Source organism: Crinia signifera, chromosome 9 (assembly GCF_055691185.1).
Source record: "Crinia signifera chromosome 9, ASM5569118v1, whole genome shotgun sequence".
In the NCBI taxonomy this organism is placed as follows: domain Eukaryota; kingdom Metazoa; phylum Chordata; class Amphibia; order Anura; family Myobatrachidae; genus Crinia; species Crinia signifera.
The window spans coordinates 70563428-70590804 of record NC_139225.1 but is presented as its reverse complement, the minus strand read 5'-3'; the positions used below and the strand labels follow the sequence as shown (position 1 = coordinate 70590804).

Sequence of the window (27377 nt, the reverse complement as noted above, 5' to 3'; positions counted from 1 at the left end):
TGGAAGAAAGGCTTTTATTCCACTCTGTTTTTGGTGCCCAAGCCAGACAGGTCTTTCAGACCAAACTTAAATCTAAAGTCCTTGAATCTCCATCTGTGGGTAGACCATTTCAAGATGGAATCTCTACGGTCTGTGCTGCTAAGCCTGGACCAGGGACAATTTTTGGCGTCCATGGATGTCCAGGACGTTTATCTTCATGTGCCAATCCACCCGGAACATCAGGCTGTGATAGGAGACCTGCATTTGCAATTCCAGGCGTTGCCCTTTGGTCTGGCCACAGCACCAAGGGTATTCACCAAAATAATGTCAGTAATGGCGGCGGCCCTCCGACTGAGGGAAATCACTGTGATTCCGTATTTGGACGGCCTGCTGTTCAAAGCAGAGTCGGCGGAAAAGTTGCAGTCACTTGGCAGAAGCCATCAGGTTTTTGCAGGCTCACGGTTGGCTTTTAAATTTACAAAAGTCTCAATTGGTGCCGCCACAGAGACTCCAGTTCCTGGGAGTTGTCCTGGATACCCATCTACATCGGGTATTCATACCAGAGACAAAGGCCAGGGACCTGGCCTCCTTGATGCGGGAGATCCTGGCGTCTCAGAGCCCTCCTTGATGCGGGAGATCCTGGCGTCTCAGAGCCCATCGGTTTGGAGGTGTCTCAAACGGTTGGGGAAAATGGTGGTGACTTCCGAGACACTACAGTTCGCCAGGTTCCACTCTTGAGTGTACCAGTGGAACATCCTGACATCCTGGTCAGGGAATACTTAGCCCATGAAGTAAGAGCACATAGTGTTGTCTCCAGAGACACGGTCTTCCCTGCATTGGTGGATGGAGGTGGATTCCCTTCAGTGGGGGCGATCTCTGCAGTCCTGGGACTGGCTGGTAGTCACTACCGACGCCAGTCTCAGGGGCTGGGGGGCAGTGATTTTGGAACTACGTCTCCAGGCCTTATGGACCTCGGAGGAGTCTGCCTTGCCGATCAATATCCTGGAACTGCGGGCTGTGTGGAAAGTGATATCTCTGGCAGGAGCAAGATTGCAGGGTCTTCCTTTAAGGATTCAGACCGACAACGCCACGGCTGTGGCGTACCTGAATCATCAGGAAGGCACACGCAGCAAGCTGGCCATGTGGGAGGTTTCCCGGATCTTCTTGTGGGCAGAACAGAATGTTCCAGCGTTGTCAGCGATATTCATCCCGGGGGTGGAGAATATCGAGGCCGATTTCCTGAGCAGGGAGGAGCTGCTAGAAGGGGAATGGAGCCTGAACCCACGGGTGTTTCATCAGATTACACTGAAGTGGGGAACTCCGGAGGTGGACCTGATGGCATCGAGGTTAAATCATCAGGTTCTATGCCAGGACAAGAGATCCACTGGCCGAAGCAGTGAATGCAATGACTATTCCCTTTGAGGGGAATCTGCTTTATGCCTTTCCACCGTTTCCAATGCTGGCGAGAGTATTGAAAAGAATCCAGTCCCAAGGAATTCCGGTGATTCTAGTAGCCCCGGATTGGCCAAGGAGGTCCTGGTACTCGAGGCTTCAGAGATTGTCTGTGGACTCGTGGCGTCTACCTCTGAGGTCAGATCTGTTAAACCAAGGGCCGTTCTTACATATGGATTCAGCTTGGCTATTGAAACCGCCATCTTGAAGAACAAGGGTTTCTCGGAGGCTGTGGTTAACACCATGGTAAAAGCTAGGAAGTCAGTGTCTTCAGCAAACTATTATAGGGTCTGGAAGACCTATATTAGGTGGTGTGAAAGGCAGAAGTCGCATACATCCCGGTTTCGACTTTCAAAATTGTTGGAGTTTTTGCAGGATGGTTTTTCGTCTGGGTTAAGCCTTCAATCACTCAAGGTACAGATATCGGCCTTGTCGATTTATTTCCAGAAAAGGATAGCTTTGCTACCGGAGGTGCAAACCTTCCTGCAAGGGGTTTCACGATTGAAACCTCCCTACAAGCAACCAGTGGCTCCATGGGATTTATCGCTGGTACTGGAGTGTCTTCAAAAGGCGCCTTTTGAGCCGCTGAGGTCGGCTGACCTTAAGTTCCTTACATGGAAGCTTGTATTTTTGTTGGCTGTTGCTTCAGCAAAGAGAGTATCAGAGTTGGGAGCGTTGTCATGCAAGTCTCCTTTTCTTATTTTTCAAGATGACAGGGCTGTTCTTCGAACAGTACCCCAGTTTTTGCCAAAAGTAGTCTCTGCTTTTCATCTAAATCAGGAGATAGTTCTGCCTGTGTTTCAACCCCCAGAGGGTTCAAGAAAAAGGGACAAATTAAGGAATTTGGATGTTGTGCGCGCCTTGCGCATTTATGTGGATAGGGTGAAGGGTGTCAGGAAGACTGTATGATGTGCACAAGATTGGTTGGCCTGCCTCTAAGCAGACCATTGCTAGGTGGTTGCGTTCTGTTATTGCCTTTGCATATACTGAGGTTGGAAGGCCTGTGCCGGCCAGGATTAATGCGCATACCACCAGGTCGGTCGCCACTTCTTGGGCGGTTCGACATGGGGCCACAGCTGAGCAGGTTTGCAGGGCCGCCACTTGGTCATCTGTTCACACTTTTGCCAAATTCTATAGGTTCCATGAGTTCGCGTCGGAGGACGCATCATTCAGGCGAGCAGTGATGAGAGATGCAGACCTGAGTGTACCCACCCAAAGGACCAGCTCTGGAAAGTCCCAATGTTGAGCTGTGTCACCAGGACCATTGAAAGAGAAAAAGGGATTTTTGTAAGAACTTACCGTTCGAATCCCTTTCTCTGATATGGTCCTGGTGACACACTGATCCCTCCCTTACGCTCAGTAAGTATGCCAGTGTTCATGATGATTCATGTTATATATGGTTGAAAAGTTATTTTGAAATTGTGCATATAATATGTGCAGGCGTTTGTACTGAGTTAATGTATTCCAGTGGCTTTGAAAGATTGAACTGAGGAGTCTGGGATGCAGAAGGGAGGAGCCTACCCTCCAAAAGCTTTAGGATAGGTGCCTGGCTCCTACGGACCCTCCTACATCCCAATGTTGAGCTGTGTCACCAGGACCATATCAGAGAAAGGAATTCGAACGGTAAGTTCTTACAAAAATCCCTTTTTATTGTGCGGTGTGAAAGGCTCAGACTCGGTATTTACAACACTCTGCAAATGGAGGTGACATACTGTCTCCCTGCCTGATGACACTATCCTAAATCAGGAAACAAGAGAAAAAGCATTTGAAGTAGTGGAGAAGCATTGCTGACCTATTTCTACACTACAGAACATACAGTTATGGACTGATGTGGAGGTGAGGGAGTTGCTTAGAATAAGAGGGGAGGCAGAAATTGGCACTGTAAAGGATTCTCTAATTTAAAAAAAAAAAAATATATATATATATATAATCGCATAGCATTGCATCGCACATCGCATGGCACTAAAATGGCCCATGCAATGCGATTTCCCTACACAGAATAGCCCACTAAGCAAATAGCTTAGTGGGCGCCCAACTAACATATAAGTACAGAAAAAACTATCCTTACCCGGCTTAAGTGTAAAAGGGGCTGATCAGGCAATTTACCAGGTAGCACTGTAGTGGAAATGTGTCTCTTACACATGTCCAAACCGGGTACAATTTACCGGGTCTGACCCAGGTTGCTAGTGGAAAAGGGGTATAAGTTGTATGTGCATGTCTATGGGGCATATGAGCTGTAGGTTAATTACCATGCCGGGCCGATGCAAAAAGCGGGAATTAACCCACACTTTAGTCCCTGAGGATGTACGGTTGCTTGTATCTTAAGAGCTAGGAGAAAGGCACTATTAAGGGTTAGAGTGTTTGGGAAGACCATTGGTTCTGCAGTTCTTGCAGAATCCGTGCTTTTCAGTGCAGGGAAAAGTCAATTTAATTGCCTTTACCAGTTGTACATAGTAATTAAAATATGCCCCTATGTATCTGTGGAAGTTCTTAAAATGTTTTAAGGGGAAAGTAGAAAACCATTATGGATCGGTGATGAATATTATTATTTCATGGCATTGGAGCTGTTCTAAACTGTTGCAAATCATAATTGATTTTGTTTTTATTATACAACTTTCAGGCTTCCACATCTGGTTTCTGTGGGCAGTACGTACTAGAAAAATAAGTATACCGCATCCCCTTCATAATATTAATATATAATAATTTCTTTGTAAAAATAAAAATAGTACTAGAAGAATGATTAGGAAATAGTCATGTTCTAGTTTTTTTGTCTGCATTGGCAGACAAAAAAAAGAAATCAAGTGCTACAGTATGTACTGCTCTCTGAGCGGGATGCAGTCAAAATCCCGATGGTCACAATCCCTACGGTCAAAATACCGACAACCATTGACCGACGGTCAAAATCCAGACAAGGTCAAAATACCGACATTTAAAATCCCGACATGGTCAAAATCCCGACAAGGTCAAAATACCGACATTTAAAATCCCGACAAGGTCAAAATACTGACATATAGAATGTAGACAGGTGAAAAGTCAACATGACTTTCGGTTGACAGGTCGACATGGGTTTTTTCACTGTTTTTTGACCCGACATGTGCCGACAGGCGTATTTCATGCCCTACCATCCACTAGGGCGTGGTGGGAGAATAAAATAGTGTGCCGAGCGCAGCGAGGCACCGTGCCCGAAGCATCGCGAGCGAAGCGAGCGTTGCGAGGGGCTGCGGTTGACTTCCAGCTGTGTCCATGTCGACTGTGTTGACATTCGGGTAAAAAACTGTGAAAAACCCATGTCGACCTCGCGACCTGTCGACCGAAAGTCATGTTGACTTTTTCACCTGTCTACATTCTATATGTCAGTATTTTGACCTTGTCGGGATTTTAAATGTCGGGATTTTGACCATGTCGGTATTTTAAATGTCGGTATTTTGACCATGTCGGGATTTTGACCGTCTGTCAATAGCTGTCAGTATTTTGACCGCCGGTATTTTGACCGTCGGGATTTCATACCGAATCCCTCTGAGCAGTTACCAATGCAAAATTAGATAGTGCAGGGTAATCCCATCTATTTGAATTTTGGGCCAATTCGGGCCAATCTCTCGTAGGTCAGAGACCTAGAGCAGGCATGTCCAAAGTCTGGCCCGGGGGCCAATTGCGGCCCGTGCTGTAATTTCAAGTGGCCCGCAGCCTACAGCCAGAAGCGGGTGGGGCATCAGATGCGGGACACACAGCACTAAAGGTGGGGCCTTTACCTTGCTGTCTGCAGCAGTGAGGAGGTGCCGGCCGCCACAGTGAGATATGTTCGGCGTCTTTTGGGTGAGTATGCATCCAACCCCTTCAGCTGCAATTGTATATCACCCTCCTCCGCAATCACAGTGTGGGGAGGGGTGGAGCAAGGGGGAAGCTTGCTCTCGTAACATGCAGAGTGGAGGATGGCAGCAGCAAGCATCTCCTGTCTTTGCAGTTCCTGCTTTGCCTCTCCGTCCTCTGGATCACACAAGGGGCTGGGAAACATACAGAGAAGGGAGGGGGCAGGCAGGGGGACATACAGTCAATGGGGGCAGAGTGGGGGACATACAGTGAAGGAGGGTCAGACTGGGGGACATACAGTGAATGGAGGCAGTGATGGATATTCAGAGAAGGGGGGCAGGCTGTTGGACATAGTGAATGGGAGTCGTACAGTGAATGGGGGCAGAGTGGGGGACATACAGTGAATGGAGGGTCAGGCTTTGAAACATACAGTAAATGGAGGCAGTGATGGACATTCAGAGAAGGGGGGACAGGCAGGGGTACAGAGTGAATGGGTGCATACAGTGAATGGGGGCAGATTGGGGACATACAGTGAATGGAGGGTCAGGCTTTGGGACATACAGTGAATGGAGGGTCAGGCTTTGGGACATACAGTGAATGGAGGCAGTGATGGACATTCAGAGAAGGGGGGACAGGCTGGGGTACAGAGTGAATGGGTACAGAGTGGGGAACATACAGTAAATGGTGGACATACAGTGAAGGAGGAGCAGGCTGGGGGACATACAGAGAAAGATGTTCAGGCAGGGGAATATACAGTGAAGGGGGCAGAGTGGAGGGCATACAGGGAATGGGGGCAGTCTGGAGGAAATACAGAGAAGGGGGGCAGTCTAGGTAATATACAGTGAAGGGGCAGGCTGGGGGACATAAAGTGAATGGGGGCAGAGTGGGGGACCATTCTGATGTGATTAAAGATTGAAAGAATGTCATGCTGAATGGTCGGCCCCCCACATTTTCACCTCACTAAAACTGGCCCTCGTCGGAAAAAGTTTGGACACCCCTGTCCTAGAGGTATACTAATGGAGGTCTGGGACTAAATAGCACAGTCCATAATTGAAGTGTATGAAAATAAGTTTAAAAAAATGTTTTTAGGCATTGTGACCGTGATACCTTAGACCAGTGATTTTCAACCTTTTTACCTTGTGGCACACTAAATAAAATTTTTAAATTGCCAAGGCACACCATGAGATCCCCACAGGGAAAAACACATTGGCCCCCACAGAAAAAAAAAAAAAACTATTGACCCCCAAATAAAAAACAGTCACACTGGTCCCCACAGGTAACACAAATAAAATACATTGGCCCTTTAAATGAAAAGAAGAGACCAGTAAATAACAGTTGAACTGGTGGTGGCTGTAAACGGGTTTGGACATCTCTAGATCTGGGGGCACACTTGAGAATAGCTCAAGGCACAGTAGTGTGCCACGGCACAGTGGTTAAAAAACACTGCCTTAGACTGCATGTGTTTTAGGCTAAAGGTGCCCATACACTAGTGCGATATAGATGCTATTTGGTAACTTTTTTAATGTGATTGCGGCCATCAATCACATGGAACAAGTCCACGTTTCACTGCAGGTGTGATCCTGTGCACATCATATTGGAGCCTACTTGTCGCACCGCCAGCAGGAGAGATCTGTCACAGCCAATATACTGTATGCAAAATGACTGCACAAGTTATATTCACAGGGCCCCCATAGACATTACTCCAGTCCTCAGTGGCGTAACTACCTAAATTTCACCCCCCCACCGCAGATTTTTCGGCGCCCACCTCCCCTCCCTCCCCTCGGCGCCCTCCCTCCCCTCGGCGTACCTGACCGGCCGCATCTGCGGTCACGGTCCCGTCTCTCCCAGCGCCGGCTCCTGCTGCTATAATGAAAACGGACTCTTAGAAAATGGCTGCCCCCATACTGCAGACAGAAAACTGTCTGCAGTATGGGGGCAGCCATTTTCTAAGTGTCCGTTTTCATTATAGCTGCAGGCGCCGGGAGAGACGGGACTGTGACGGCAGGGCACCAAACAGCAGCGGGTAAGTGCGGTAACTATAGCCCCGCAGACCCCCAGCGCCCACATGTTCTCTGCGCCTCCCCGCCACCGTGGGGGCTGTGAAGCTATAGCTACGCCACTGCCAGTCCTGCTGCGGATGCAAGCAAACGTACACCCTCAGTGACTAATACATGTAAATCCTGGCTGATTGCATCAGCTCAGCATGGTAAGGGGGGATCACGGGCGACTTCTTTGCTCAGAGAACTCCCAGAGTGTATAGTCCACTTAATACACCTGTCATACCAACTCAATGTTTGTAGCACAGAAAAAAAAATATTTGTAACTTTGTACTGTATATTTATTTTCTATTTTATGCTTTTAATTGTATATTAATGTTTGTTTCAACAGTTTTTTTTTTCTTATTACCATTTATCCTTTTGGCCCTTCTTATGGTCAATAACATACTGTACAACACTTTCATTATTCGAAAAACAGAACCATTTAATTCTACCTTTTTATTTGTTTCATAGTATATCTAGTGAGGCTTTGATTTTGTTTTCTTATATTCTTTTATTTGCTATTAAAGGCTATGTTATAGACCTGTTGCAAAAGCATCTCCCATCAGATGTGAGTGATCTCATTAACCAGATGTACAATGAAATTAAATGCCTAGAGGAAAATGCAAATCGAGGTCTTCCTGATGCCCAGGTTAGTAAAAACAAATGAAATAATTTTGTGAATGTGTTGTTTTTTTTAATTGTTGTTTATGGCGAGGATAAATAAAATACAAAATGTACCTAATCTGAAGATATTTGTTAAATATTTGTGCAGTTCCTAAGAACATGCTTTTTGTCTGCATTTTGTTGGTACTGCCTTTTTTTTTTGTCTTTGTAGATATATGAATGCGCTATTAACTTGTGGAACTGGGGAGTTACTAAGAGGGTGGAAGATGCCATCACTGAGAAGGAGAGAGCTTTGGGTAAATATTGACATTAGTCTTACCAGAGGTCCTGGGAATTCCCTTAGTTCTCTAGATATACAGCATTTAACCAGGTGTATGTTACTTTCATATGGTGGAACATCTCTCTTCTGTAACCGTTTTTTCCCCCCAGTTTACAAATATTAGCAACAACCCACTGTGAAACCTGTTTGACAATTTTGTTATTTTTTTGTCCTCCTTTTTTCAGTAATGTTTTGTAAAATCTAATCTGAGAAAAACTTAAAGCTAGCTAGACCACTTGTTCTCAAACTGTGTGACTCAGGACACTTGCAGGGGTACCTTGGGTTGGTGGAGCAGGATCAATTCATATTATTTATGGGCAATTTAACAGGCAAAACCAATGCTGGTGGTCGGCAATCCTAACATATGTGGACAAACAAGCAAATCCTGCCCCTCACCACAAAATGGTTATATATAAACACAATGTATTTAATTTAATATTTTTTTCTTAACCAATTGAGTTCCAAGTGAATTTGGCAAAATTGGAGTAAAAATTGGCAAGCAAACATTTTTATTTATCATAATGATCTGTAATGTTCACCTTTTATATAGAAAATATAATCTTTCTTTACACAATATTTCTTAGTGAGTGAGTGACGCTGGCAATTTTCACGGATATTCTGCACATCTCCCTGATGGGGTTAAGAAGAGAGCGTGTGTGTGTATATATTTATGTGTGTGTGTATGTGTATGTACGTATTTATATGTGTGTGTGTGTGTGTATGTATGTATGTATGTATGTATATATATATATATATATTTCTTTTCTCAAGATTTTTTCTATATATCTATATATATATATATATATATATATATATATATATATATATATATATATATATATATATATATATATATAATTTGGGAAAAAATGAGGACACTCACCGGGCTTCATACATGGATATATATTTTCTTTTAATCCATCTTCAGCAGTTCACAAACCTCCTGAATGGTACTTTTGCTTGGCTGGCACATTGGGGTATATGCACTTTAGGAGGAGATAGTGGGGGCCTTGACAAAGGTCTGGGGGCAGACCGGTATCTGGATTTATCTGGAAGCACCTGAGCTGGCACCCCGGCAGTTGATACCTATTTGGAGGAGAGTGTGATCCATACTTGGGAATATTTTTGGAAGTTAACAGACTTTCTGGATACGCACCCCCATTGGTGATTCATTAGTTGTGTGAAATGTGATTATGTTGTTATACAATTTGAGAGCTTTAAAACTTGTTGATATTTCCTTCTTAAGTGTATACCCTGTTTATGTAAGTGTGTCATTTTTTTCTGGAAGATAGGTTATAAGTGTTGCTCAGTTTATCGCTGTGTGCCTGCTGAAATTGTGCACTGTGATCGGGGGTATGTCGCAAGCTTTAAAAAAATAAAACGAACCACTCTGCCCGCAGTTTCTCCAGCACATATCTGATGTATTGGGATAAATGCGGTGGAGGCGAGTCGGGACCAATACCATCTGGAGTATACTTTATATGAGATTTCTTTGATTGATACACTTATTGAGGATTTTGAGATGGCTAATCGGATAGATTCCCACTCCTCTTCCTCAAGGTGCCGTCCCAGATCTGTTTCCCACTCGCGCTCATGGTTAACTAGTGCAGGGGTATCCTTAACTAAAATGGAATTATAGATTTGTGAAATGGATCCCCTATCGGTGGGCCTATATATACAGAATCTTTCAAGCTGAGAAGGATTCTGGCGTGGTTGTGTGGATTGACATGAAGAAGAGAAGTGTCGGAGTTGTAGATATTGGTAGTGTAGGGTGTTTGAGATTCTATATTTTTGTTGCATGTCATCAAACTTTTGGGGGCAAAATCTCCCTGTATGTGGTGAAGTCTGGTGATGCCCACCCTCAGCCACGGAGAGGCCATCGAGGGGTTTAGGCCCGGGGGAAAATACGTGTTATTCCTGAGGGGAGTCAGCGGTGAGGGGGATGAAATGAGATTGAATTTTTTATGGAGTTTCTCCCAAGATCTTAAGGTTAAGTCTATTGTGGGGGAAGCAAAGGAGTATTGTGGATGGTCTTTGCGTGGAAGCCAAGGGAGGTATGAGACTGAGCGGATCCCCACTAAGTAGCTCTCCAAATCAACCCATATCTTGCTATTAGGGGGAGAATGCCAGGCTATAAGCTGACTTAATCGAGTGGCGTCTAGATAGCGTTGAAGTATTGGAAGGCCTAGACCTCCGTTTTGTGATCGCCTGGATAAGATGTCTCGATGAATTCTTGGTTTCTTATTGTTCCATATAAATTTACAGATAGTGGCTTGAAGAGCAGCTAGCGTGGATGGAGGAACCGGGATCGGGAGGGTTTGGAATAGATAAAGTAATTTGGGAAGAATGTTCATTTTTACAGCAGTAATTCGGCCGATCCATGAGAGAAAATTTGACTGCCAGTGTTGTAAATCTTAAAATTAGCTTGTAAGAGTTTCTTAGAACGGTCTGCAATGTGTATTGGGAGGGCTTCTGATTTAGAATTGTTAACTTTGTAGCCTGATAGGTTTCCAAATGTCGTTAGCTCTTGAAAAAGATTAGGGAGCGAAATCAGAGGCTTAGTAAGTGTAAGGAGGATATCGTCCGCAAATAGGGAAAGGGAATATTGGGTGTCTTTAATGTGTCTTTAATGCGGGTTCCCGTGATATCTGGGTTAGATCTGATATGGCAAGCTAACGGCTCAATAGTTAAGGCAAAAATAAGGAGCGAAAGAGGGCAACCCTGCCTAGTTCCATTTGTGATCTGAAAAGAGGAGGACAGAAGACCGCCTGCCAAAACCGAAGCTGAGGGGCAATGGTATAGCGCTTGTATGGCTGTAAGGAATTTACCTTGGAATCCGAAACATTGGAGGGTTTGGGTCATGAAAGGCCAGGAGATCCTGTCAAATGCCTTTTCGGCGCCTAGGGCAAGGATTAATGAGGGGGTCTTCGTGGTGTTGATATAATGGATGATGTCGATGGTCCTTCTGGTATTATCTAGAGCTTGCCTCGATGGGACAAAACCCACCTGGTCGGGGTGGATCAATGATGGGAGGAGTGGGTTTAGGCGATTGGCCAAGACTTTGGCAAATATCTTTAGGTCTGTGTTAAGCAGTGAGATGGGGCGATAATTCGATAAGATCTGGGGATCCTTATTGGGTTTAGGGATGACCGTGATAGTAGCAGTTGTAGTGGCTGGGTGGAATGGGGCTCCATCTAGGATTTGATTGAACATCGTGGTTAAATGAGGTATGAGTGAGGTCTGGAATGTTTTATAATATGAGATTGGGTAGCCATCTGGGCCGGGGGCCTTTGATGGTTTCTGTGTTTTGAGGGCAGATATGATTTCCTCGTCACTGCTGGGTCTACTTAGGTTGGTAGAGGTTTCTGTATCTAATTTCGGGAGGTTACATGAAGCTAAATAATCGAGGGCTGAATCAGGATGCAGTGGATTCATGGTGGGGTGGTCTTTAAGGTTATATAGTTGTTCGTTATATGTCCTAAAGAGTGAGTTGATCCTAGTAGGGTTGGATTGTGGCGTGTTTGTCGAGTCTTTAATAGCGGGAATAGCCATCAGGACCTTATGGGCCTTTAATCTATTAGCTAGCATGGAGTCTGCCTTGTTGCTTTTTTCATAGAATCTTTGCTGATGCCTACGTAGGGTCCTCTCCGTCTTCTCAGCTAACAAAGCATTGAGGGATGCCTTAGCTGCCGAGAGGTGTTTATAGATGGTAGGTGAGGAATGTCTTTTGTGTTGAGTCTCTAGGGTATTGACCTCTGCGGTGAGAGCGTTTATTTTCGCTTTGTGTTCTTTATTTCTAAAGGATGCATGGCTTATGATATGGCCTCTGATGACTGTTTTATAAACTTCCCACACCAGGGGCGAGCACGGGGAGTCCGTGGTATTGAGGGGAAAAATAATCCTTAATGGCTGTGCGTATTTTTTCTTGAATTTGAGGAATTTTGAGTCGGGTCTCATTTAGCCGCCAGGGTGGGCGGGTAGACGGGGTGTCGAGAATATCAAATGAGGCAGTAAGGAACGAGTGATCGGACCATGAGTTAGGGATTATTGAGGATTTTAAGATATGTGGGGCTACCGAGGGACTGCAGAAGAGCATGTCAATACGAGAGTAGGATTGATGCGGGGTTGAGAAAAATGTGTAGTCTCTGGAGGTGGGATTGTGTGCTCTCCAAACGTCAAATAAGCCTGATTCTTTGATCTACTTATTCAAAGTGCGAGAAGTGGAGTTAGTCTGCGAGCTAGTCGAAGGGCGGGACTTGTCTAATGAGATATCTAGAATAGCATTGAAGTCCCCACCTAGGATTAGAGAGCCTTTTCTTTTCTTCTCCAGTTCTGAAAAGAAGGCTTTGATAAAAAAGGAGTGACCCGTGTTAGGGGCATAAACATTCGCAATCGTATACTCCAGGTGGGCTATCAAGCATGTGAGAATAATAAAACGCCCGTCTGAGTCAGTGTGGATTGAGCGAAGCGTGAAGGGGATTTTATTGCTTATCAAGATGGCAACGCCATTGTGTTTAGTTGGACTGGAAGAGTAGAAAACCGTGGGGAAGTTCTTGGAACTAAGAGAGGGGTGCGAGTCAGCTTTAAAGTGTCTCTTGTATAAGCAAAATATCAGCTTTGATGTCACGAATTGTATGGAATAAGGTGGTACGTTTTTGAGGGGTGTTTAATCCCTTGACGTTCATGGAGGACAATGTTAGGAGCATGTTTGATAAGAAGAGAAGAAGGGTAGGTGCAAGGATAGAAAAGGTAGGATTGGGCCCTGTCGTTGGGGATTGGAGTCTCCGGGGAGTTGTGTAGGGGGGGAGGATCTGGGAGAGTAGGCCTCACGACCAGTGGAGGACAACACGCCCAGAGTTTGGGACCTTTTGGTCCGAGTTGGGATAGCCTGTGAAAAGAACCAAGCTACCTCAAGGGTAAAAAGGAAAGTTAATCTACCGAGATAAAAGCAATGTGTGAAGAATAAGCGAACCTGCAATATTTGTAAATATAGAAATAGGGATGGGGGGTAATATCCCTCCAGTGGGGTTTGAACTTAAGGAAGTGTGTTGCGGCCTACACTATAAGACCAACAGGGTCAACAATATTCTAAGGCAGCAAAGCTACTTATATTAAATCTGCGGAGAGAACAATTAAACATCCGATAATTATTTATGTATTTAGACCAATTTAGCTGATTCTATAGAGAAGACGTGCCAAGAGGGGGGAAGAGGAGAAGGGGAAAAAAAAAAGGGAGGGAGGTGGGGGGACGATTCTTTAAAAGGGTCGAGCGAGAAGGGGGAGGCACAATACTCAGAATTATAATCTAATATATGAGAGCATAACGTCATCTGTATATTTAAGAGAGAGACAAAAAAAAGACATGTAACAGACCAAATATCATAGTGCCCTCTGAGAGGGGTATTTAAATTCACTTCTAACTTGTATAGAAAGCTGTTAAAGTCCTTAGTTAAATCAGCAAAGGTTGTACATGAAAGTTAAGACAACTGTCAATATAGTTACGGTATTAGTTGATTGGGGTAGAATCAGTAGACAGTCTTGATTCTTCCAGGTGTACGAGGAAGTCTTTTCCCTCAGTAGGGTCGCGTATGACAATAGTCTTGCCGTTTAGTTCGACCAAGAGCTTGAAGGGGAAACCCCAGCTATAACGGATCCCATTTGAACGTAGGACAATGGTTAGATCCTTAAGTTCCCTTCTTTTGATTATAGTTGCAGGGGCTAAGTCCTGGAAAAACAAAAGCTTGGAACCTTCATGTAGGATGTGGGGCTTGTTCCGAGTCGGGGCCAGTATTTTTTTCTTTGTCTTTAAAACTAGAGAAATGAATAATGACGTCTCTGGGAGGGTCGCCATCTCGTGGTTTAGGCCTGAGGGCCCTATGAGCTCTTTCAAGAGGCAGTTGTTGAGATCCAAGATCTGGCAATATATGTGAAAATAATTTGTGTAGATATGGTTCGAGTTCCATCGGGGGAATCGTTTCAGGAATGTTACGGATTCTAAGGTTACTCCTCCTCTCTCTATTCTCCAAATCTTCATTCTTAGTACGAAGATCAGCCAGATTCTGGAAGATGTGGTCAAGATCCCTTAGTGTCTCGTTTTTTTTTTTTTTTTGGAGGGAATCCATCTTGGTTTCAAGTTTTGTTGTTCTGGTCGAGAGGGTCGATATGTCGGATTTAATAGTAGAGACTGCCTTGTCGAGTTTGGTTTCTAGGGAGTCCTTCAGATTCTCTATAAGAGATCGCAGGGCCTGAATATCCTCTTTAGTTGAGGGGGCCGAAGTGGGCGAGTCCTCTTTATCTGTTTGCGGGCTACCAGGAGAAGGGAGGTCAGAGTTCGTTGAGGATTTGTCATTTTTAGCAAAATGTTGGGATATGTCCCCCCTCCTCTCTTCCTGCCAGTAGTGTTACCTCTGTTCATAGTGGGGGACGAGATCAAAACATTTGCAGTGGGATGTTAGGAGACCTTAATAAGCTTTATAGGAGGCTTAGTGGAAAGCCACTGGAGGGATGTACGTGTGCAACCTTAGGGGGTCATCAATCCAGGTGGTTCTGAGCCCAAGGTAAGCAAGGGCCGGAGGCACAGGAGTTAAGGGTTCTCATAAGGGAGGTCCCCCTGATTTTCTATATTATAGTGTGAGGTGTTCGGGCTCAAATAAGGAAAGGGTTAGTAGGGTGAGTAGATGGGTGGGGGGCACCCTGGCCGAGTGTTACCCCTGCGCAATGTCCTTGCTACACCCTCAGTTTTAAATGTTTCAGGTCTCAGCGTGGCTATCGCTTGGGAGCAGGGAGAGTCAGCTGCAGGGGGAGATCTTTACGTTTTAGGGCCCCAGTTGCTCTAGTGGCACCCTCACTGCAGGGCCTCCACTAGGATGGATAGAAACCCGAAGCCACGGGGGCAGGCATCCAAAACACTGGAGTTGGATGGTGCGTACAATGCTAGTTGGGGCCAAAGCGGTCACTGCTCCACTGAGCCCTGATTTGCCTTTATTCCCCAGTAAGGGGATGGCAAGATATTCCTGATGGAGAGGTAGGCAATAAGACAGCCCTATCTTGGGCTATAAGCGTTAGTGGGTTCAGGCCGAGTAGCAGGAGGTAATGGTGGAAACCATAGATAGATGAATGAGGGCCCTCCAGACAGAGTCAGGGCCGTTAGTTACCTCCAATTTGTTCCAGCCTCCTCTGTTCTGCGGGGGGACCCAGTTGGAGGGGGGCCTCACCTCTCTCTCTAGTTTTCAGGGTGTCTGGGATCCAGACTGCAGGCGCCCGCGGTTTTCAAGATGGCAGCCGCAGGTCACGAAGGGAGCGCGGGCACCACAGCCTCCGGATAGATGAGCTCCGGAGCTCACCCGCCGCTGAACCGCAGCAAGCCCCTGCACCTCCGGAGATGCCGAGCGCCAAGCCGCAGAGTCCCCCGGCTCGTGCCACGATGTTAGAGGTCCCGGCGACAGACAGGCCGCCCTTCTGCAGGGTGCCGCACGATCTCCTTCGGAGTAGCGGAGGGCTTTCACCTGCTGCTGCTGGGACACAGGAGTAGGGTGTTGTAGGGGGGAGAGCTAGAATCCTCCTCAGGTAAGCAGAAAAGGGTAGAATTAGGGCACTAGAGACAGAGCTCATAGAAGGAGCGTCTGTCCTCCATCACAGTCGGGCCACGCCCCACTCACCGGTCTTTTTATCTTGCAGTTTTTAATACATACCACAATGTGGGCAAAATTTAAAACATGACAGTGGGTTTAGCGGTCAACGTTTCGGTCTCCATCAAGACCTTTGTCAAGACCACCTCTCCTGCCTCCATCAGTGTGCAACCAAAAAACCAGAATGCAAGCCTTATATGCCAGTTAAAGGGAACACTCCCATTCAAAAACCAAGTGCCAATAGATATATAATATCTATATTAAGCATACCAGATGCATATCAGCAGTATCAACCACTGTTAAGCACTCACAAAAATCAGGTGCATCTTACTACTACCAAAAAGTCTCACAGTGTCTCACATACCAGTGCCGCTCATTCAATTCCTGCGATGCCGGCGTGCGTTCCAGCTATAGCGTGCGGGTCACTAACCGGAAGTATTCAACATCATCACTTCCACCCGGCATATAGTTTCTAATACCAGAAGCGCCGTTCATCTCAGGTTGGAGCGCAATCACTGCGTTCCACCTCACTAGTCACTCCCCTCCGCCGGAAGTGTATGTGCTAAGCGCGTGGAATGCAATACATTATATATCTTATATATTTAGCCACATCTGTCAATCGCCCTGTGTGAATAACGCTGGGCGGAGTTACACGGGTGATTGACAGGCCACCCAGCCAGCGTTATACACACAGGGTGATTCACAGATTAGCATACTCCCCCCCACGCCCAGCGTTATACACAAGGTCCGCCCCCCCCACCACCTCATCCACCCCCCGCCCAGCATTATACACACAGACGCCCCCTGCCACCATTATAACACAGCCCCCACACAGCGTTATACACAAGGTCCACCCCCCCACCTCATCCGCCCCCCTCCCAGCGTTACCAGTCACAGATTGACACACAGGGCTACAAGGCTATCAGCGGGCAGCCATTGTGGACACCAGCAGCACAGAATCCAGTGCACGCCCCCTCCCCCCTGCCAGTGGGTCTGCTCCCCCCCCCCCCTGCTGGAGCTGCAGGTGTCCCCCTCGCCCCGGCCAGCGGGTTTGCACTTCACCCCCCCCCTGCGAATGGCGGCTCTGCCCGCACCCCCCCCCCAGGGAAGCGTGTCTGCCTGCACCCACACACCCCGGCCAACGGGTCTGCCCGCAAACCGACACCCCCCCTTCCCAGCCGGTCAGCGGGTCTGCACCGCACTCCCCCCTTGCTGGAGGTCTCCCTGCACCCCCGGCCAGCAGGTCTGACCGCACCAAACACCCCCCACTTGCAGCGGGTGTTCCCGCACACACCAAGCACGTCTGCCCAGCCCCCCCACCTGCTGGAGCAGCGGGTGGTACTGCACACCCCCCCCCCCCTCACCCACCCATCGGGTCTGCCAGCACCCCCCACCCAGCAGCGGGTCTGCCCGCACCACCCCCCACCCTGGAGCAGCAGGTGTTCCCACACCATCCCCCGCCCAGCACCACACCCCCCCCCCCCCGCACAGAATCCATGGCCGCACACCCACCCGATCGGCAGCAGAGTGTTTCTAATACCCAGCAGCGCAACTGTGTTAATACCCCTCCAATGTTTTAATTTTAGCAGAAGTATAATGCATCAAGAGGTGATAGCTGAACTCCTCTATGCACTCTGCTCATGTGTACAGTTTTATGATAACATTATGCATTGTCGTACGTAAAGATGTGTTCTCTTCTGCTGTTGCATTGCAGGATGCTTGTCGTGGGATAGCGTGAGCTTGTGTACACTCGCACCCGCTATACATTTGCTTTATGTGGGTGACCTGTCAGTGTGAATAAGTGCTGCATGCTGCAACATAGCTTTGCGCATCGCAACAACAGAAGAGGACACATCTTTAAAATGCTATTTACAGATGATCACCTGTAAAAGTAAAATGTCTATGTGTTTTGTAGTGCGGCATGTATCCTGCAGGCTTTGTAACTGGTGTGAAGGGCCTAAACCATCTGAGGAAATTGTGCAAAGAAATATTTTGGTAAGGTTATCCCCCAAACCACTAATTTTAGAAGCAGAATCATACATTTTTAGTATGTTTAGTTGATGTGTAAAAATGCACATGTATACTTGTGGAATGTATCACATCAAGTCTAACTAAGGGCCTTATTCTAGTTCACTCTTTCTGACAAAATCCTTCTTAGATGGACAAAACCATGTGCACTGCAGGGAGGCAGATGCAAAATGTGCAGAGAGAATTAGATTTGGGTGAGTTATTTTGTTTCTGTGCAGTGTAAATACTGGCTGCTTTATTTTTACACTGCAATATAGATCTCACTTTGAAGTAAAACCCCACCCAAATCTAAATCTCTCTGCACAAGTTACATCTGCCCCCCCTGCAGTGCACATGGTTTTGTCCATCTAAGAAGGATTTTGTTAGAAAGAATGAACCAAAATAAGGCCCTAAGTTCTGCTGTAGTCCTGTATCCTCCATGGTTCTTTTTATTTTCAAATACTACCCAGTATCCTCATTAAACTAACTTAATTAGGATGTGAATGCAAAGGGATGGGAACCAGATCAGGAGTGCACCTCTGGCTTAACAATACAATAACATAGTAAAATGGAGGAAACTAAATATTACATACCTCAATGGATTAGTATAATGTATCCTCCAATGTTAAAAATGATCATAGGTTCAAATATATGGTTCTCCTTGGTCCTTTGATTCACTGGACTTCTATAAATGTATATCATGGAAAAAAATGAATAAGTATATATAGTGTAATGCCGTTTAACACATATAACATATACAATAGGATGTTGACAAAGATCATCCATAATACAATCAGTCCACAGTAACGAGAAGTAGGGGCAATTGCCAACAGGACATTAGAACTGGCAATGGACAGTTCTTAAGGGTATGGGTCATAGGGTTGCCATAGGTACATTAGTTTGACCACTAAAGATTGACAAGGCTTAGGTAAACACAGGAAATAGGTTGACATGGCTAAGGTCGACAGGGTCATAAGGTCGAAAGTCAAAAGGTTGACATGAGTTTTTCACTTTTTTTGTCATGAATTTCGATTTTTAGTGGTCGACCTAATGTATGTTGTCCCTATGACCCATACCCTTAAGAACTGTCCATTGACCATTCTTATTTCCATGCTTGTTGTCATGTTCTTGCATCCATGCTTATTGTCATGTTCTTATTTCCACTATTATATTCTACCACCACTGCCTAGTGGATGGTAGGGTATGAAATACCGCCTGTTTGGGGAAGAATAAGAAAAAACACAGCATGCAACTTAACAGTCAGGAGCTGATTGGCCGATGATAAAGTACCAGACACTTTGTCTCTTCTCCTCCCTTATCACTGCTTCATACATCTATGGCCTTTAGTTATTGTTATTGTGGATTTTTCCCATGGTTGAGTGTATTGTGGATGTCCTTACTTAGGCTTGCAGTGGCAGCATGGCTTGGAAGGCCAAGAAAACTGTGACATACCCCCATTTCCGTAAACTCCGTCCACCCCAGCTCTCCTTGCAAATGCCCCTGCTTGTCAATCTGGCAGAGGCATTCACTATTGTGCAATGCGAGTGCAAAACCATCCTGCACATGCGCAGGACTTGATTGGGGGTAGGAAGGGGAACAAATTATATGTTTGAAACCTGGACACAACCCCCAAGCTCTGCCACTTAAACTGCTGTAGGTGCACATTTGCCTAAGCCATGATTCCAGAAGCTATGTTCCAAACGTATATGATGATTTAATGTTCTTCAAGATAAATCAAATTACTCTGAAGAACATATGGTTTGTTACAAACCTAATTTCTAATAAAGTATTATATATAAATCCAGATGCCAGCAACTAAGTTGAGCAGAAGGTACACAATAGTGAAGCAAGTTACCAAATTTCAGCCACTTCTGAGGAATGTATGGATATTATCATTACAATGAGTGCTTTTTCAGTGCTTAGATAAATAGACATCCGATTTCTAACCACAAAAAAGGTCCTTATCTACCACTATTAAGGGATAGTAATATTTATCTGTTTTTAGGGGAATTTACATGGCTATACCTGTGGGGGAAGCCGTGTCTTCCTGGCTGTGCCTCCTGTGTACCACTCCCCTTAGCTCAGTGAGGCAGCTAGAACCCGGGCCATACAAGCTGCAGCAGGGGCAGACTTCAGATATTTATCTTGGGCAGCAGGCTCAAGGCTCTAGCTCTAGCAGCAGATCTTCCAGCAGCTTTAGGGGTATTCAATCTTGGATTGACAATGCTCATGGATTTTCTAAAAACGGCCATGAATTCGACAATCCACTGCCGTTTCCAACAAAACAGATCTGATTGGTTCTGAAGTCAGATCTGTTTGACAAGGTCCGCCTTCAATGCTGTCGGAAACGACAGCACTGAATAGGTGGCAGGCACTATTTCCCCTGTCAGAAATAGTGCGAGGGATTGAATAACCCCCTTAATGACTATGGCCATTTACAGCCAAATTTATTTTTCACCAGACCCAGAATGTGACTGAGGTAATAGGGACAGATTCTGAGTTACATGTAAAGTGTCCGGTTTTTCGACAGAGTTGGCAATTTGAATACACAGTAACGTTCAGGCACCAATTCACTGTGACTGAAATGTATTGTGTGTTCCTAGGCTGTGATTAGAAGTGGCTATTGAGATGAATGGAGAGGTTTAATGGACACTGGAGGCCATACTCTGACTGAATATCTGCAATTAGAAGGGGTATGTGCAGGTTTCAATGATTTGTCTGATGGTTGCTACAAAAGATATACAAAGTGGGATGTTGTACTGCATCCACTAAAATGGGCTTTTCAGCCCCTGGAAGGCAGATGCATGGTTGTACACAAGGGGAAGGGCTAGCATTGCCATAATGATACAGACAAGCCTATGGCAACAGGCACTACTCAGACATAGGCCCATACTGTACACATTGTTGTAACGGTTAATAGCTCTGTCAGTGGTACAATCATTTGTTGTGTCACTCGGTTGAACGCACTGTAATTGTCACGATCTGGATAATTAGACAGACATTCTTACCATCTAAGTGCCTGTCCAGACTATCTCTGCATGTCCGGCCTGGGTGCTGTTGGCACCCTGTGTGCAGAGCGGCTGCCCCACGATCTCCCCTATGTCCATCCAGTGCCGCTGACTCTGTGACTGTGCAGCATGTCTCCTCTCCTCCACAGTTCTAAGCTCCCCGCAGCCTCCCAGTCCGCCGCCATTGCTCCAAGCCACAAGCATGTTGTTTCCAAATGAACTTTTCCGCCAGAGCCAAACATGGGGGCTGCCATATTTGGTCTGGCCACCTGTTCTCCTGCGCCAATCCTGTAAGGTCTGTTTCCCTGTCATACAATCTCAGCCAATCCCCGCTTCCCAGTGGGTATAAGTATGCTGGGAAATCCAGTCCTAATAGCTAGTGCTTCAGTTGTCTCCTTTTGGTACAGTTGTGTCTCTCTGCTGCAGTGTGCTAACTTCCAGGTATTCCAGCTCCTGTGATCCTCTGCCACGAGAAGGATACTTACCTCAGCGCAGTCCTGCCTAGCTGTCGGTGTTCTGCCATCGTTCCTGAGCTATCAATGTTCTGCCATTGTTCCTGAGCTATCGATGTTAGACCATCGTTCCTGAAATTTGTTTTTCTATTATCGCACCCCAGTCATAGATGTTGTATCATCATTCCTGCATTCATCTCTGGCACCCACCGTAACGCACCCCTCTGCATATTGTGCTTATCAGTGTTATCACTGCACCTGTTATCTGTTATCATACCAGTCTATGTAGCTATTGCCTCATCAATACCTGAATGTGTGCCTGAACATTACTGTGTATTCAAATTGCCAAGATACAAGTCTTATTCACTGCTGTTACCATCTCATTGTGTGACGAATAAAAGACTGTGCTTTTACTAACTTCTTCCTCCATTCTGGTTAAGCCACTGGGCCAACGCCAAGTACACTATTCTGGTTTCATGCACAAAGGCTGCATTTAACCTCCCTGGTTTATACATCGGTCAGAATCAATGCCTGTGGCCTTCGCCACTCAGACTCTGACCCCAGGTGTGACAATAATAAAGAGTATGATTAGGTAATGCAGGTTGGTTCTAGAAAGTTTATTTTGAATATTTGTACATATAAATACTGTATACAGATTGAGAATATCCTAGCACATGAATGTCCCAATTGCGTGATTAAAAAATATAGGAATGCTGGTACTGAAAATACGGTCACATTAAATAGTTGATATTAAAGGTAATTTTAACTTTATAATCCAGATGGCCATGAAGACTGGAAAAGGCTGGATAGATGTCGGGAAGCCTGAACTTGCAACTGGATTTCTTGAAATTGCATTAAATGTAAGTAAAATATATAGCTGCTATATTGGTTTGGAGTCTGGACTGTGACTCACAATGTGCTTTGTCCACCATGTCTCTGCTAGAATCTGGAGAAGCTGTATTCCTTGATGTCTCAGAGGAACACTCAGCAGATTGATGTGAACATGCACAAAGTCTGTGTGGAAAAGGATCTGTTTAAAGTGCTGACATTTCAGGCAGAAGCTGTAAGTCACGTGTGTAGTACACTAACAGCATCTATTTCTCTACAAAACTCAACTAATTCAAACTATTATGCCTAGACTAAACTATAGGTGTAAGGGCATATACAGACGTGGCTACCCAGCTTTTTGGCTGAGCAAAGTGCTTCCGCATGATCGATCCGCACACATTGCTGATTGTGCTGAGTGGGGCAAAATAGGCAAAGCCCGCGATCTAGGCAAATCCAGTGCAAGCACTGGCTTTCTCTGCGGGCGATAGCGAATGCGATGCACGGGACCGCGCATCGCCATCGCTGCAAGTCATACACACAGAGCGATCAGTGCACCATTTCTAAGCATTCTATTTATTTATTTTTATTTATTAACAGTTTCTTATATAGCGCAGCATATTCCGTTGCGCTTTACAATAGGAGAAAGTGATACAATAAATTGGGTATTTACAGACAGTCAAAAGGTATGAGGGCCCTGCTCGCAAGCTTACGATCTATAGGATTCTTTAGGTTCTAGTCAAATCACTTTGAAAAGGGGCTGAAATTGCCCGTGTGTATGCCCCTTAATAGAAAAAAAACTGCATGTGAACTTAAAATGTAAGAAAATATTTATTTATATATTCTGTATGTTTTTTTTTAAGGCTGTAGCTCAGAAAGATTTTGAAACTGCTTCAGCTAGGATTCAGAGATGCAAAGACATGTTGCTCAGGCAACCAGGAGAGGTGGGAGTCTTGGCTATGCCTTCATTTTTTGTTACTTTTATTATGCTATCTTCACCAAAATTAATTAAGGCACCCATTATCTTATTGTGACACGCTTCTTATCAAATACTTAAGCTAGCTTAACACTTAGAAATAAAGACTCTGACACTAAATAATTACACAGACAATAAATAAGCACACAGACACCAACTGCTAGATTTAAAAGGTCAGCAAGTATCTATTCATTTGTTGACCTGTTTAACAGGGTTATTCTTGTTGATTCTTCCGAATTCGCAGCCTTGCGAGTCCACCAAACCCTACCTTGCCGAATGGTGGACTGGCTGCCACAAATTCGCAAGGGCGATTCCTTCGCATCCTAGTGGGATCCACCCACATCATTCGATGGTCGACGACCATCGAATGACGGCGAAGGTGCATGCATATAAAAGTGACTTGAGAGTCACTTACATATATGTGGAAGCTCGGGAGAAAGTGGGCGGGCAGCTGACATCCGGTGATGTCAGCTGGACGCCTCCCGCACCCACGTACGGCCCCTCCCCAGTGGAAATCGAGGTACTATATCAGACCACACTACCAATAAGCATGCAAGGCCACCAAATCCGACTTGACGCTCAGAATAAGGTCAATGCCCCTAACTCAGCCCATGCCATTCCTCCTAGGTGAATGACCAGCCAGTCCGGCTGACCCCACCGCTGCCATGCTGAAAAAGTACCTGCAGCAAACTTGCCCAACGTAAACCCCAGACCCAGAGCCACCTAACAACCCTGCCATCTAATATATCTGCCATTTGTCCTGCCATTGGATGATGCTCAGCCCAAAAAACAAAAGAGTAGCCAATTAGCCAACTTGTTCTGTAGAATCCAAAGAAGCCGAAAAGAAGAATCCTTACCAACAGCAAATAGTCACAACATATAAATGAAAGAAAACACAGGATCCCAAGTGAAGGAGAAAATTCAAAAAAACATATGTTGACCTTTCATATAGCCAATTGAATTAGGCCCCTCAGAGGAAAAAGTTAAAGTTCGCTTCACACCGTCAATTCCTGAAACTTTAAAAGTTATATAAAATAGCGTAAGACTTGTAAGCCCTGGATTTCCAGTGGCCCAGCTCCTGCATAGCCGCTGCTGGAAGGCCATCACCAGTAGAATGCATAAACGTCCCAATTGGAAAGGAATGGGTCCCTTAGTCAGAAGCATGCAAGCCCAATTTATCAAACCTTTATAAAAAAACAGCAGCAAACTGAAACTTGTTCAATGGAGACCCATCAGCATGCAACTGGGCGGCAGGAGTCTCCATGTGCAGGATGCTCACATCCCGAACTCGTAGTGCCCGCGAGAGCACAAACAACTTTATATGACATAAATGCCCCCAAACAAAAGAGAACACACATGACTCCATAGACTTCCCAGTGAACCATACCCAACCTTATAGGCCTCCCAGTCCCTACATGCTGAATCATACACATAAAGGGCTTAAGGAGCCAGGGATTTTCTGGCCAGGGTAACTAAACCAACTTGACAATAAATAAAAGGCAGGCACGGTAAACCCTGTGGAGCCGCTCCAGACCCCAAGGCACGAAAATGCAGCTAAATCAAAAATTGACAGGGGATACACTATCCTGTTATCTTTCCCAGGGACATGCTTTGCTGAGAAAGTAATGTGATGCTGAAGGCGCTTAAGGACTAATTGATGTAAATAGGTGTAACGCAGGAGGGGAAGAGGAACCAATACCAACTAAACATTTAAAAGACTGTAGGAGGCCGACCACTAGCGCACCCATACTGCAAATCTAACAGCACCCACTTAAACTCCGTAAAGGGGCCAACAACAGCATGTGACCTAAATGGGCCACTACCTTGAGGCCGCACCTACGAACATACTGTACAAGTCCCAGCCTGATCTAAAACCATTAAACACAGGGGTCGAGGTGTAATGGGAGAAAGCGAAAAATGTACCCAATGATCAGTGGCGCCATTCGCAACCCATTACCGGAATTCCCAACCATCTTGTGGACCCCAGAAGGGATTGCCAAATGCACTAGGCAAGCCACCACAGGTACCCCATTATGACCAAAGACGAAAGTGGGGATGGCAGCACTCCTGACCCTGTTGACTTACAAACTTGGGCCATGTGGCCAAACCCACAGACTGTAAATGAGTGTCTAAAACAGCAATTAAAAACTCTCCCGCTACGCTACCCCAGAAACAACAACAGAAACACCAAGACTGCAAAACCTCCACCCCGAATCGACAATCGACAGAATCCTACCTAGAAGACCACCAGAACAGCTTTCGATGACTTCTCCACAGCGTTGCGGACAGCGCTCCTGTGCAAGCCTAGGGCTCAGAGGCAGATTAAGAAGGCCCAGATTTCAGCACAGCGAATGGCAAACACCAAGCTGCGACATCTTATGCTGGGGAAACCAAAGCCCCACTGACCCAAAGAATCCTCATACCAGTGGACACAGCACCTGCAGTACTTGAAGAAACTTGTCCACTGTGAACTCAAGGGAAACAACAGGGGATGTTAGTCCAGGCATGGTCAAGCACCCAACAGAGGATAGCGGTGGGAGGGGTGGGACCAGTGATGGTGGAATTTGGAGGAACTTACCAGACTCACCCACTGAACCAACCACAATACTGCATGCAGGCAAACAATCTGCATGGTGCCGCACAGCGGAAAGGCTACCATAAATGGTAAGGGATGATGGGCCGTGACACGGGTGCGCGAGGCCACTAAATATAATGCGGCCATTGGAAACTGTGGCGCAGAAATGGGGAAAAAAAAACACTGCTGTAAAGCACTGGTGAAATGGAAACCCTCGACCCATGAAACTACCGTAAAAAGTATTGCCAGACACAGCCCCCTGTTATGCAGGGGCTGCGCTGCACTAGTAATGTGAATGGCCCGGCACTAAAATGCAGGGAAGGAACCCCACACAATATCACAGGCTGGCCAGTGGGTGGCTTTGCAGCCGCATTAAAAATTTCCCCGGACCACTGCCTAATGGGTAAAATGAAGGTCAACCCCCCAAAAAAGCCAGCACATGGGGATATCCTGCACACTTCCATGAATGGCCTGCTGATGCAGGTTATACTGTATATACAGTACAAGTGATGTTACTATTGCCCCATTTGTATGTATGATTCCAGTTATAAAAGTGGATAGAGCTGACTTGTTTGTTCATTTATTTACTGCTTTAAAGCAGCGCCACTCATTGGTCAAACTGAAAATTGTTGCAAATGATCCAAAGCTCAAAGTGTTACCATTATTGTGCATACAATCACAGTTACAATACTAATTTTACTTAAAAGCAATGTTTAAAGTATCTATATAATAGGGTTGCATAGTAAGCTACTTTTTATTGCATCCCTTTTACGATCTTTAAGTATTATCCATACATCCTATCCTATCTGATTATAATTTCTGATGCAATTCTCTCTTTCATTTCACTGCACATATATACCGATACTAGGTGATTCATCGTGCCCTACAGGCGCTCTTCACACTGGCGTAAGGGGCTGCGCCCCCTTAATTTGTGAACGTTTGTATTGCAAGGAATATGGTTAGAATTGTATGTAAGATGCCTGTATTGCAACTTGAGTAATAGGTGAAATGTGATAAATAGAGAGCATATGATTTGGAAGGGGGTGTGTATTCTTTTGTTTAATTAAAAAGCGGTTACAGAGTAAGATGTACATTGATAGTGTGGAGGGTACAGTGACATTCGTGGGTGTCGGGGGGGGGTGCGTGTTGTTGAGGTGTGTGTGTGTGTGCAATAGTATAGTAGGGTGGGGGACACTGTGCAGCTTCTGTCAGTGGGTGAGGGTCCAGTGTGGCCTCACAGGAGTAAAGGACGGTGGCCCTGAGTCATTGTCTCCTCCTACTGGGTGAGAGTTAGGGTGCATGAGAGCAGGAGGCTGGGCTATAAGGCATGATAGGGGTATGTGGGCAACACAGCATCAGCGACTCCCCAGTGGTGGAAGTTACGGTTCAGGAGAGCAGGAAGCTGGGTATTGATAGGGGTGTGTGGGCATACTGGGGACTAAAGAGGAGGGTGGGGGACAATGTGCAGCTTCTGCCAGTGGGTGAGGGTCCAGAGTGGCAGCACAGGAGTACAGGACGGTGCCCCTGAGTCAGTGTCTCCTCTTACTGGGTGGGAGTTAGGGTGCATGAGAGCAGGAGGCTGGGGGGTAAAGCATGATAGGGGAATGTGGGCAACACAGGGTGAGCGGGTCCCCACTGGCGGAAGTTACGGGGCAGGAGAACAGGAGGCAGGGCAGTGATAGAGGT

The 27377-nt window shown here is 45.9% G+C and overlaps 1 protein-coding gene across 3 annotated transcripts in view; it reads left to right on the top strand.

Moving 5' to 3' along the window:
- Nucleotides 1–27377, top strand: part of TEX11 (testis expressed 11) — a 188311-nt gene that overhangs the window by 12131 nt on the left and 148803 nt on the right. For all 3 annotated transcript variants that reach the window (XM_083159168.1, XM_083159166.1, XM_083159167.1), the window contains exons 3-8: nt 7805–7926; nt 8113–8197; nt 17764–17843; nt 22095–22175; nt 22259–22378; nt 23004–23084. In XM_083159168.1, coding sequence (XP_083015294.1) covers nt 7805–7926; nt 8113–8197; nt 17764–17843; nt 22095–22175; nt 22259–22378; nt 23004–23084 — 569 coding nt within the window. The remainder of the gene's footprint in view (nt 1–7804; nt 7927–8112; nt 8198–17763; nt 17844–22094; nt 22176–22258; nt 22379–23003; nt 23085–27377) is intronic.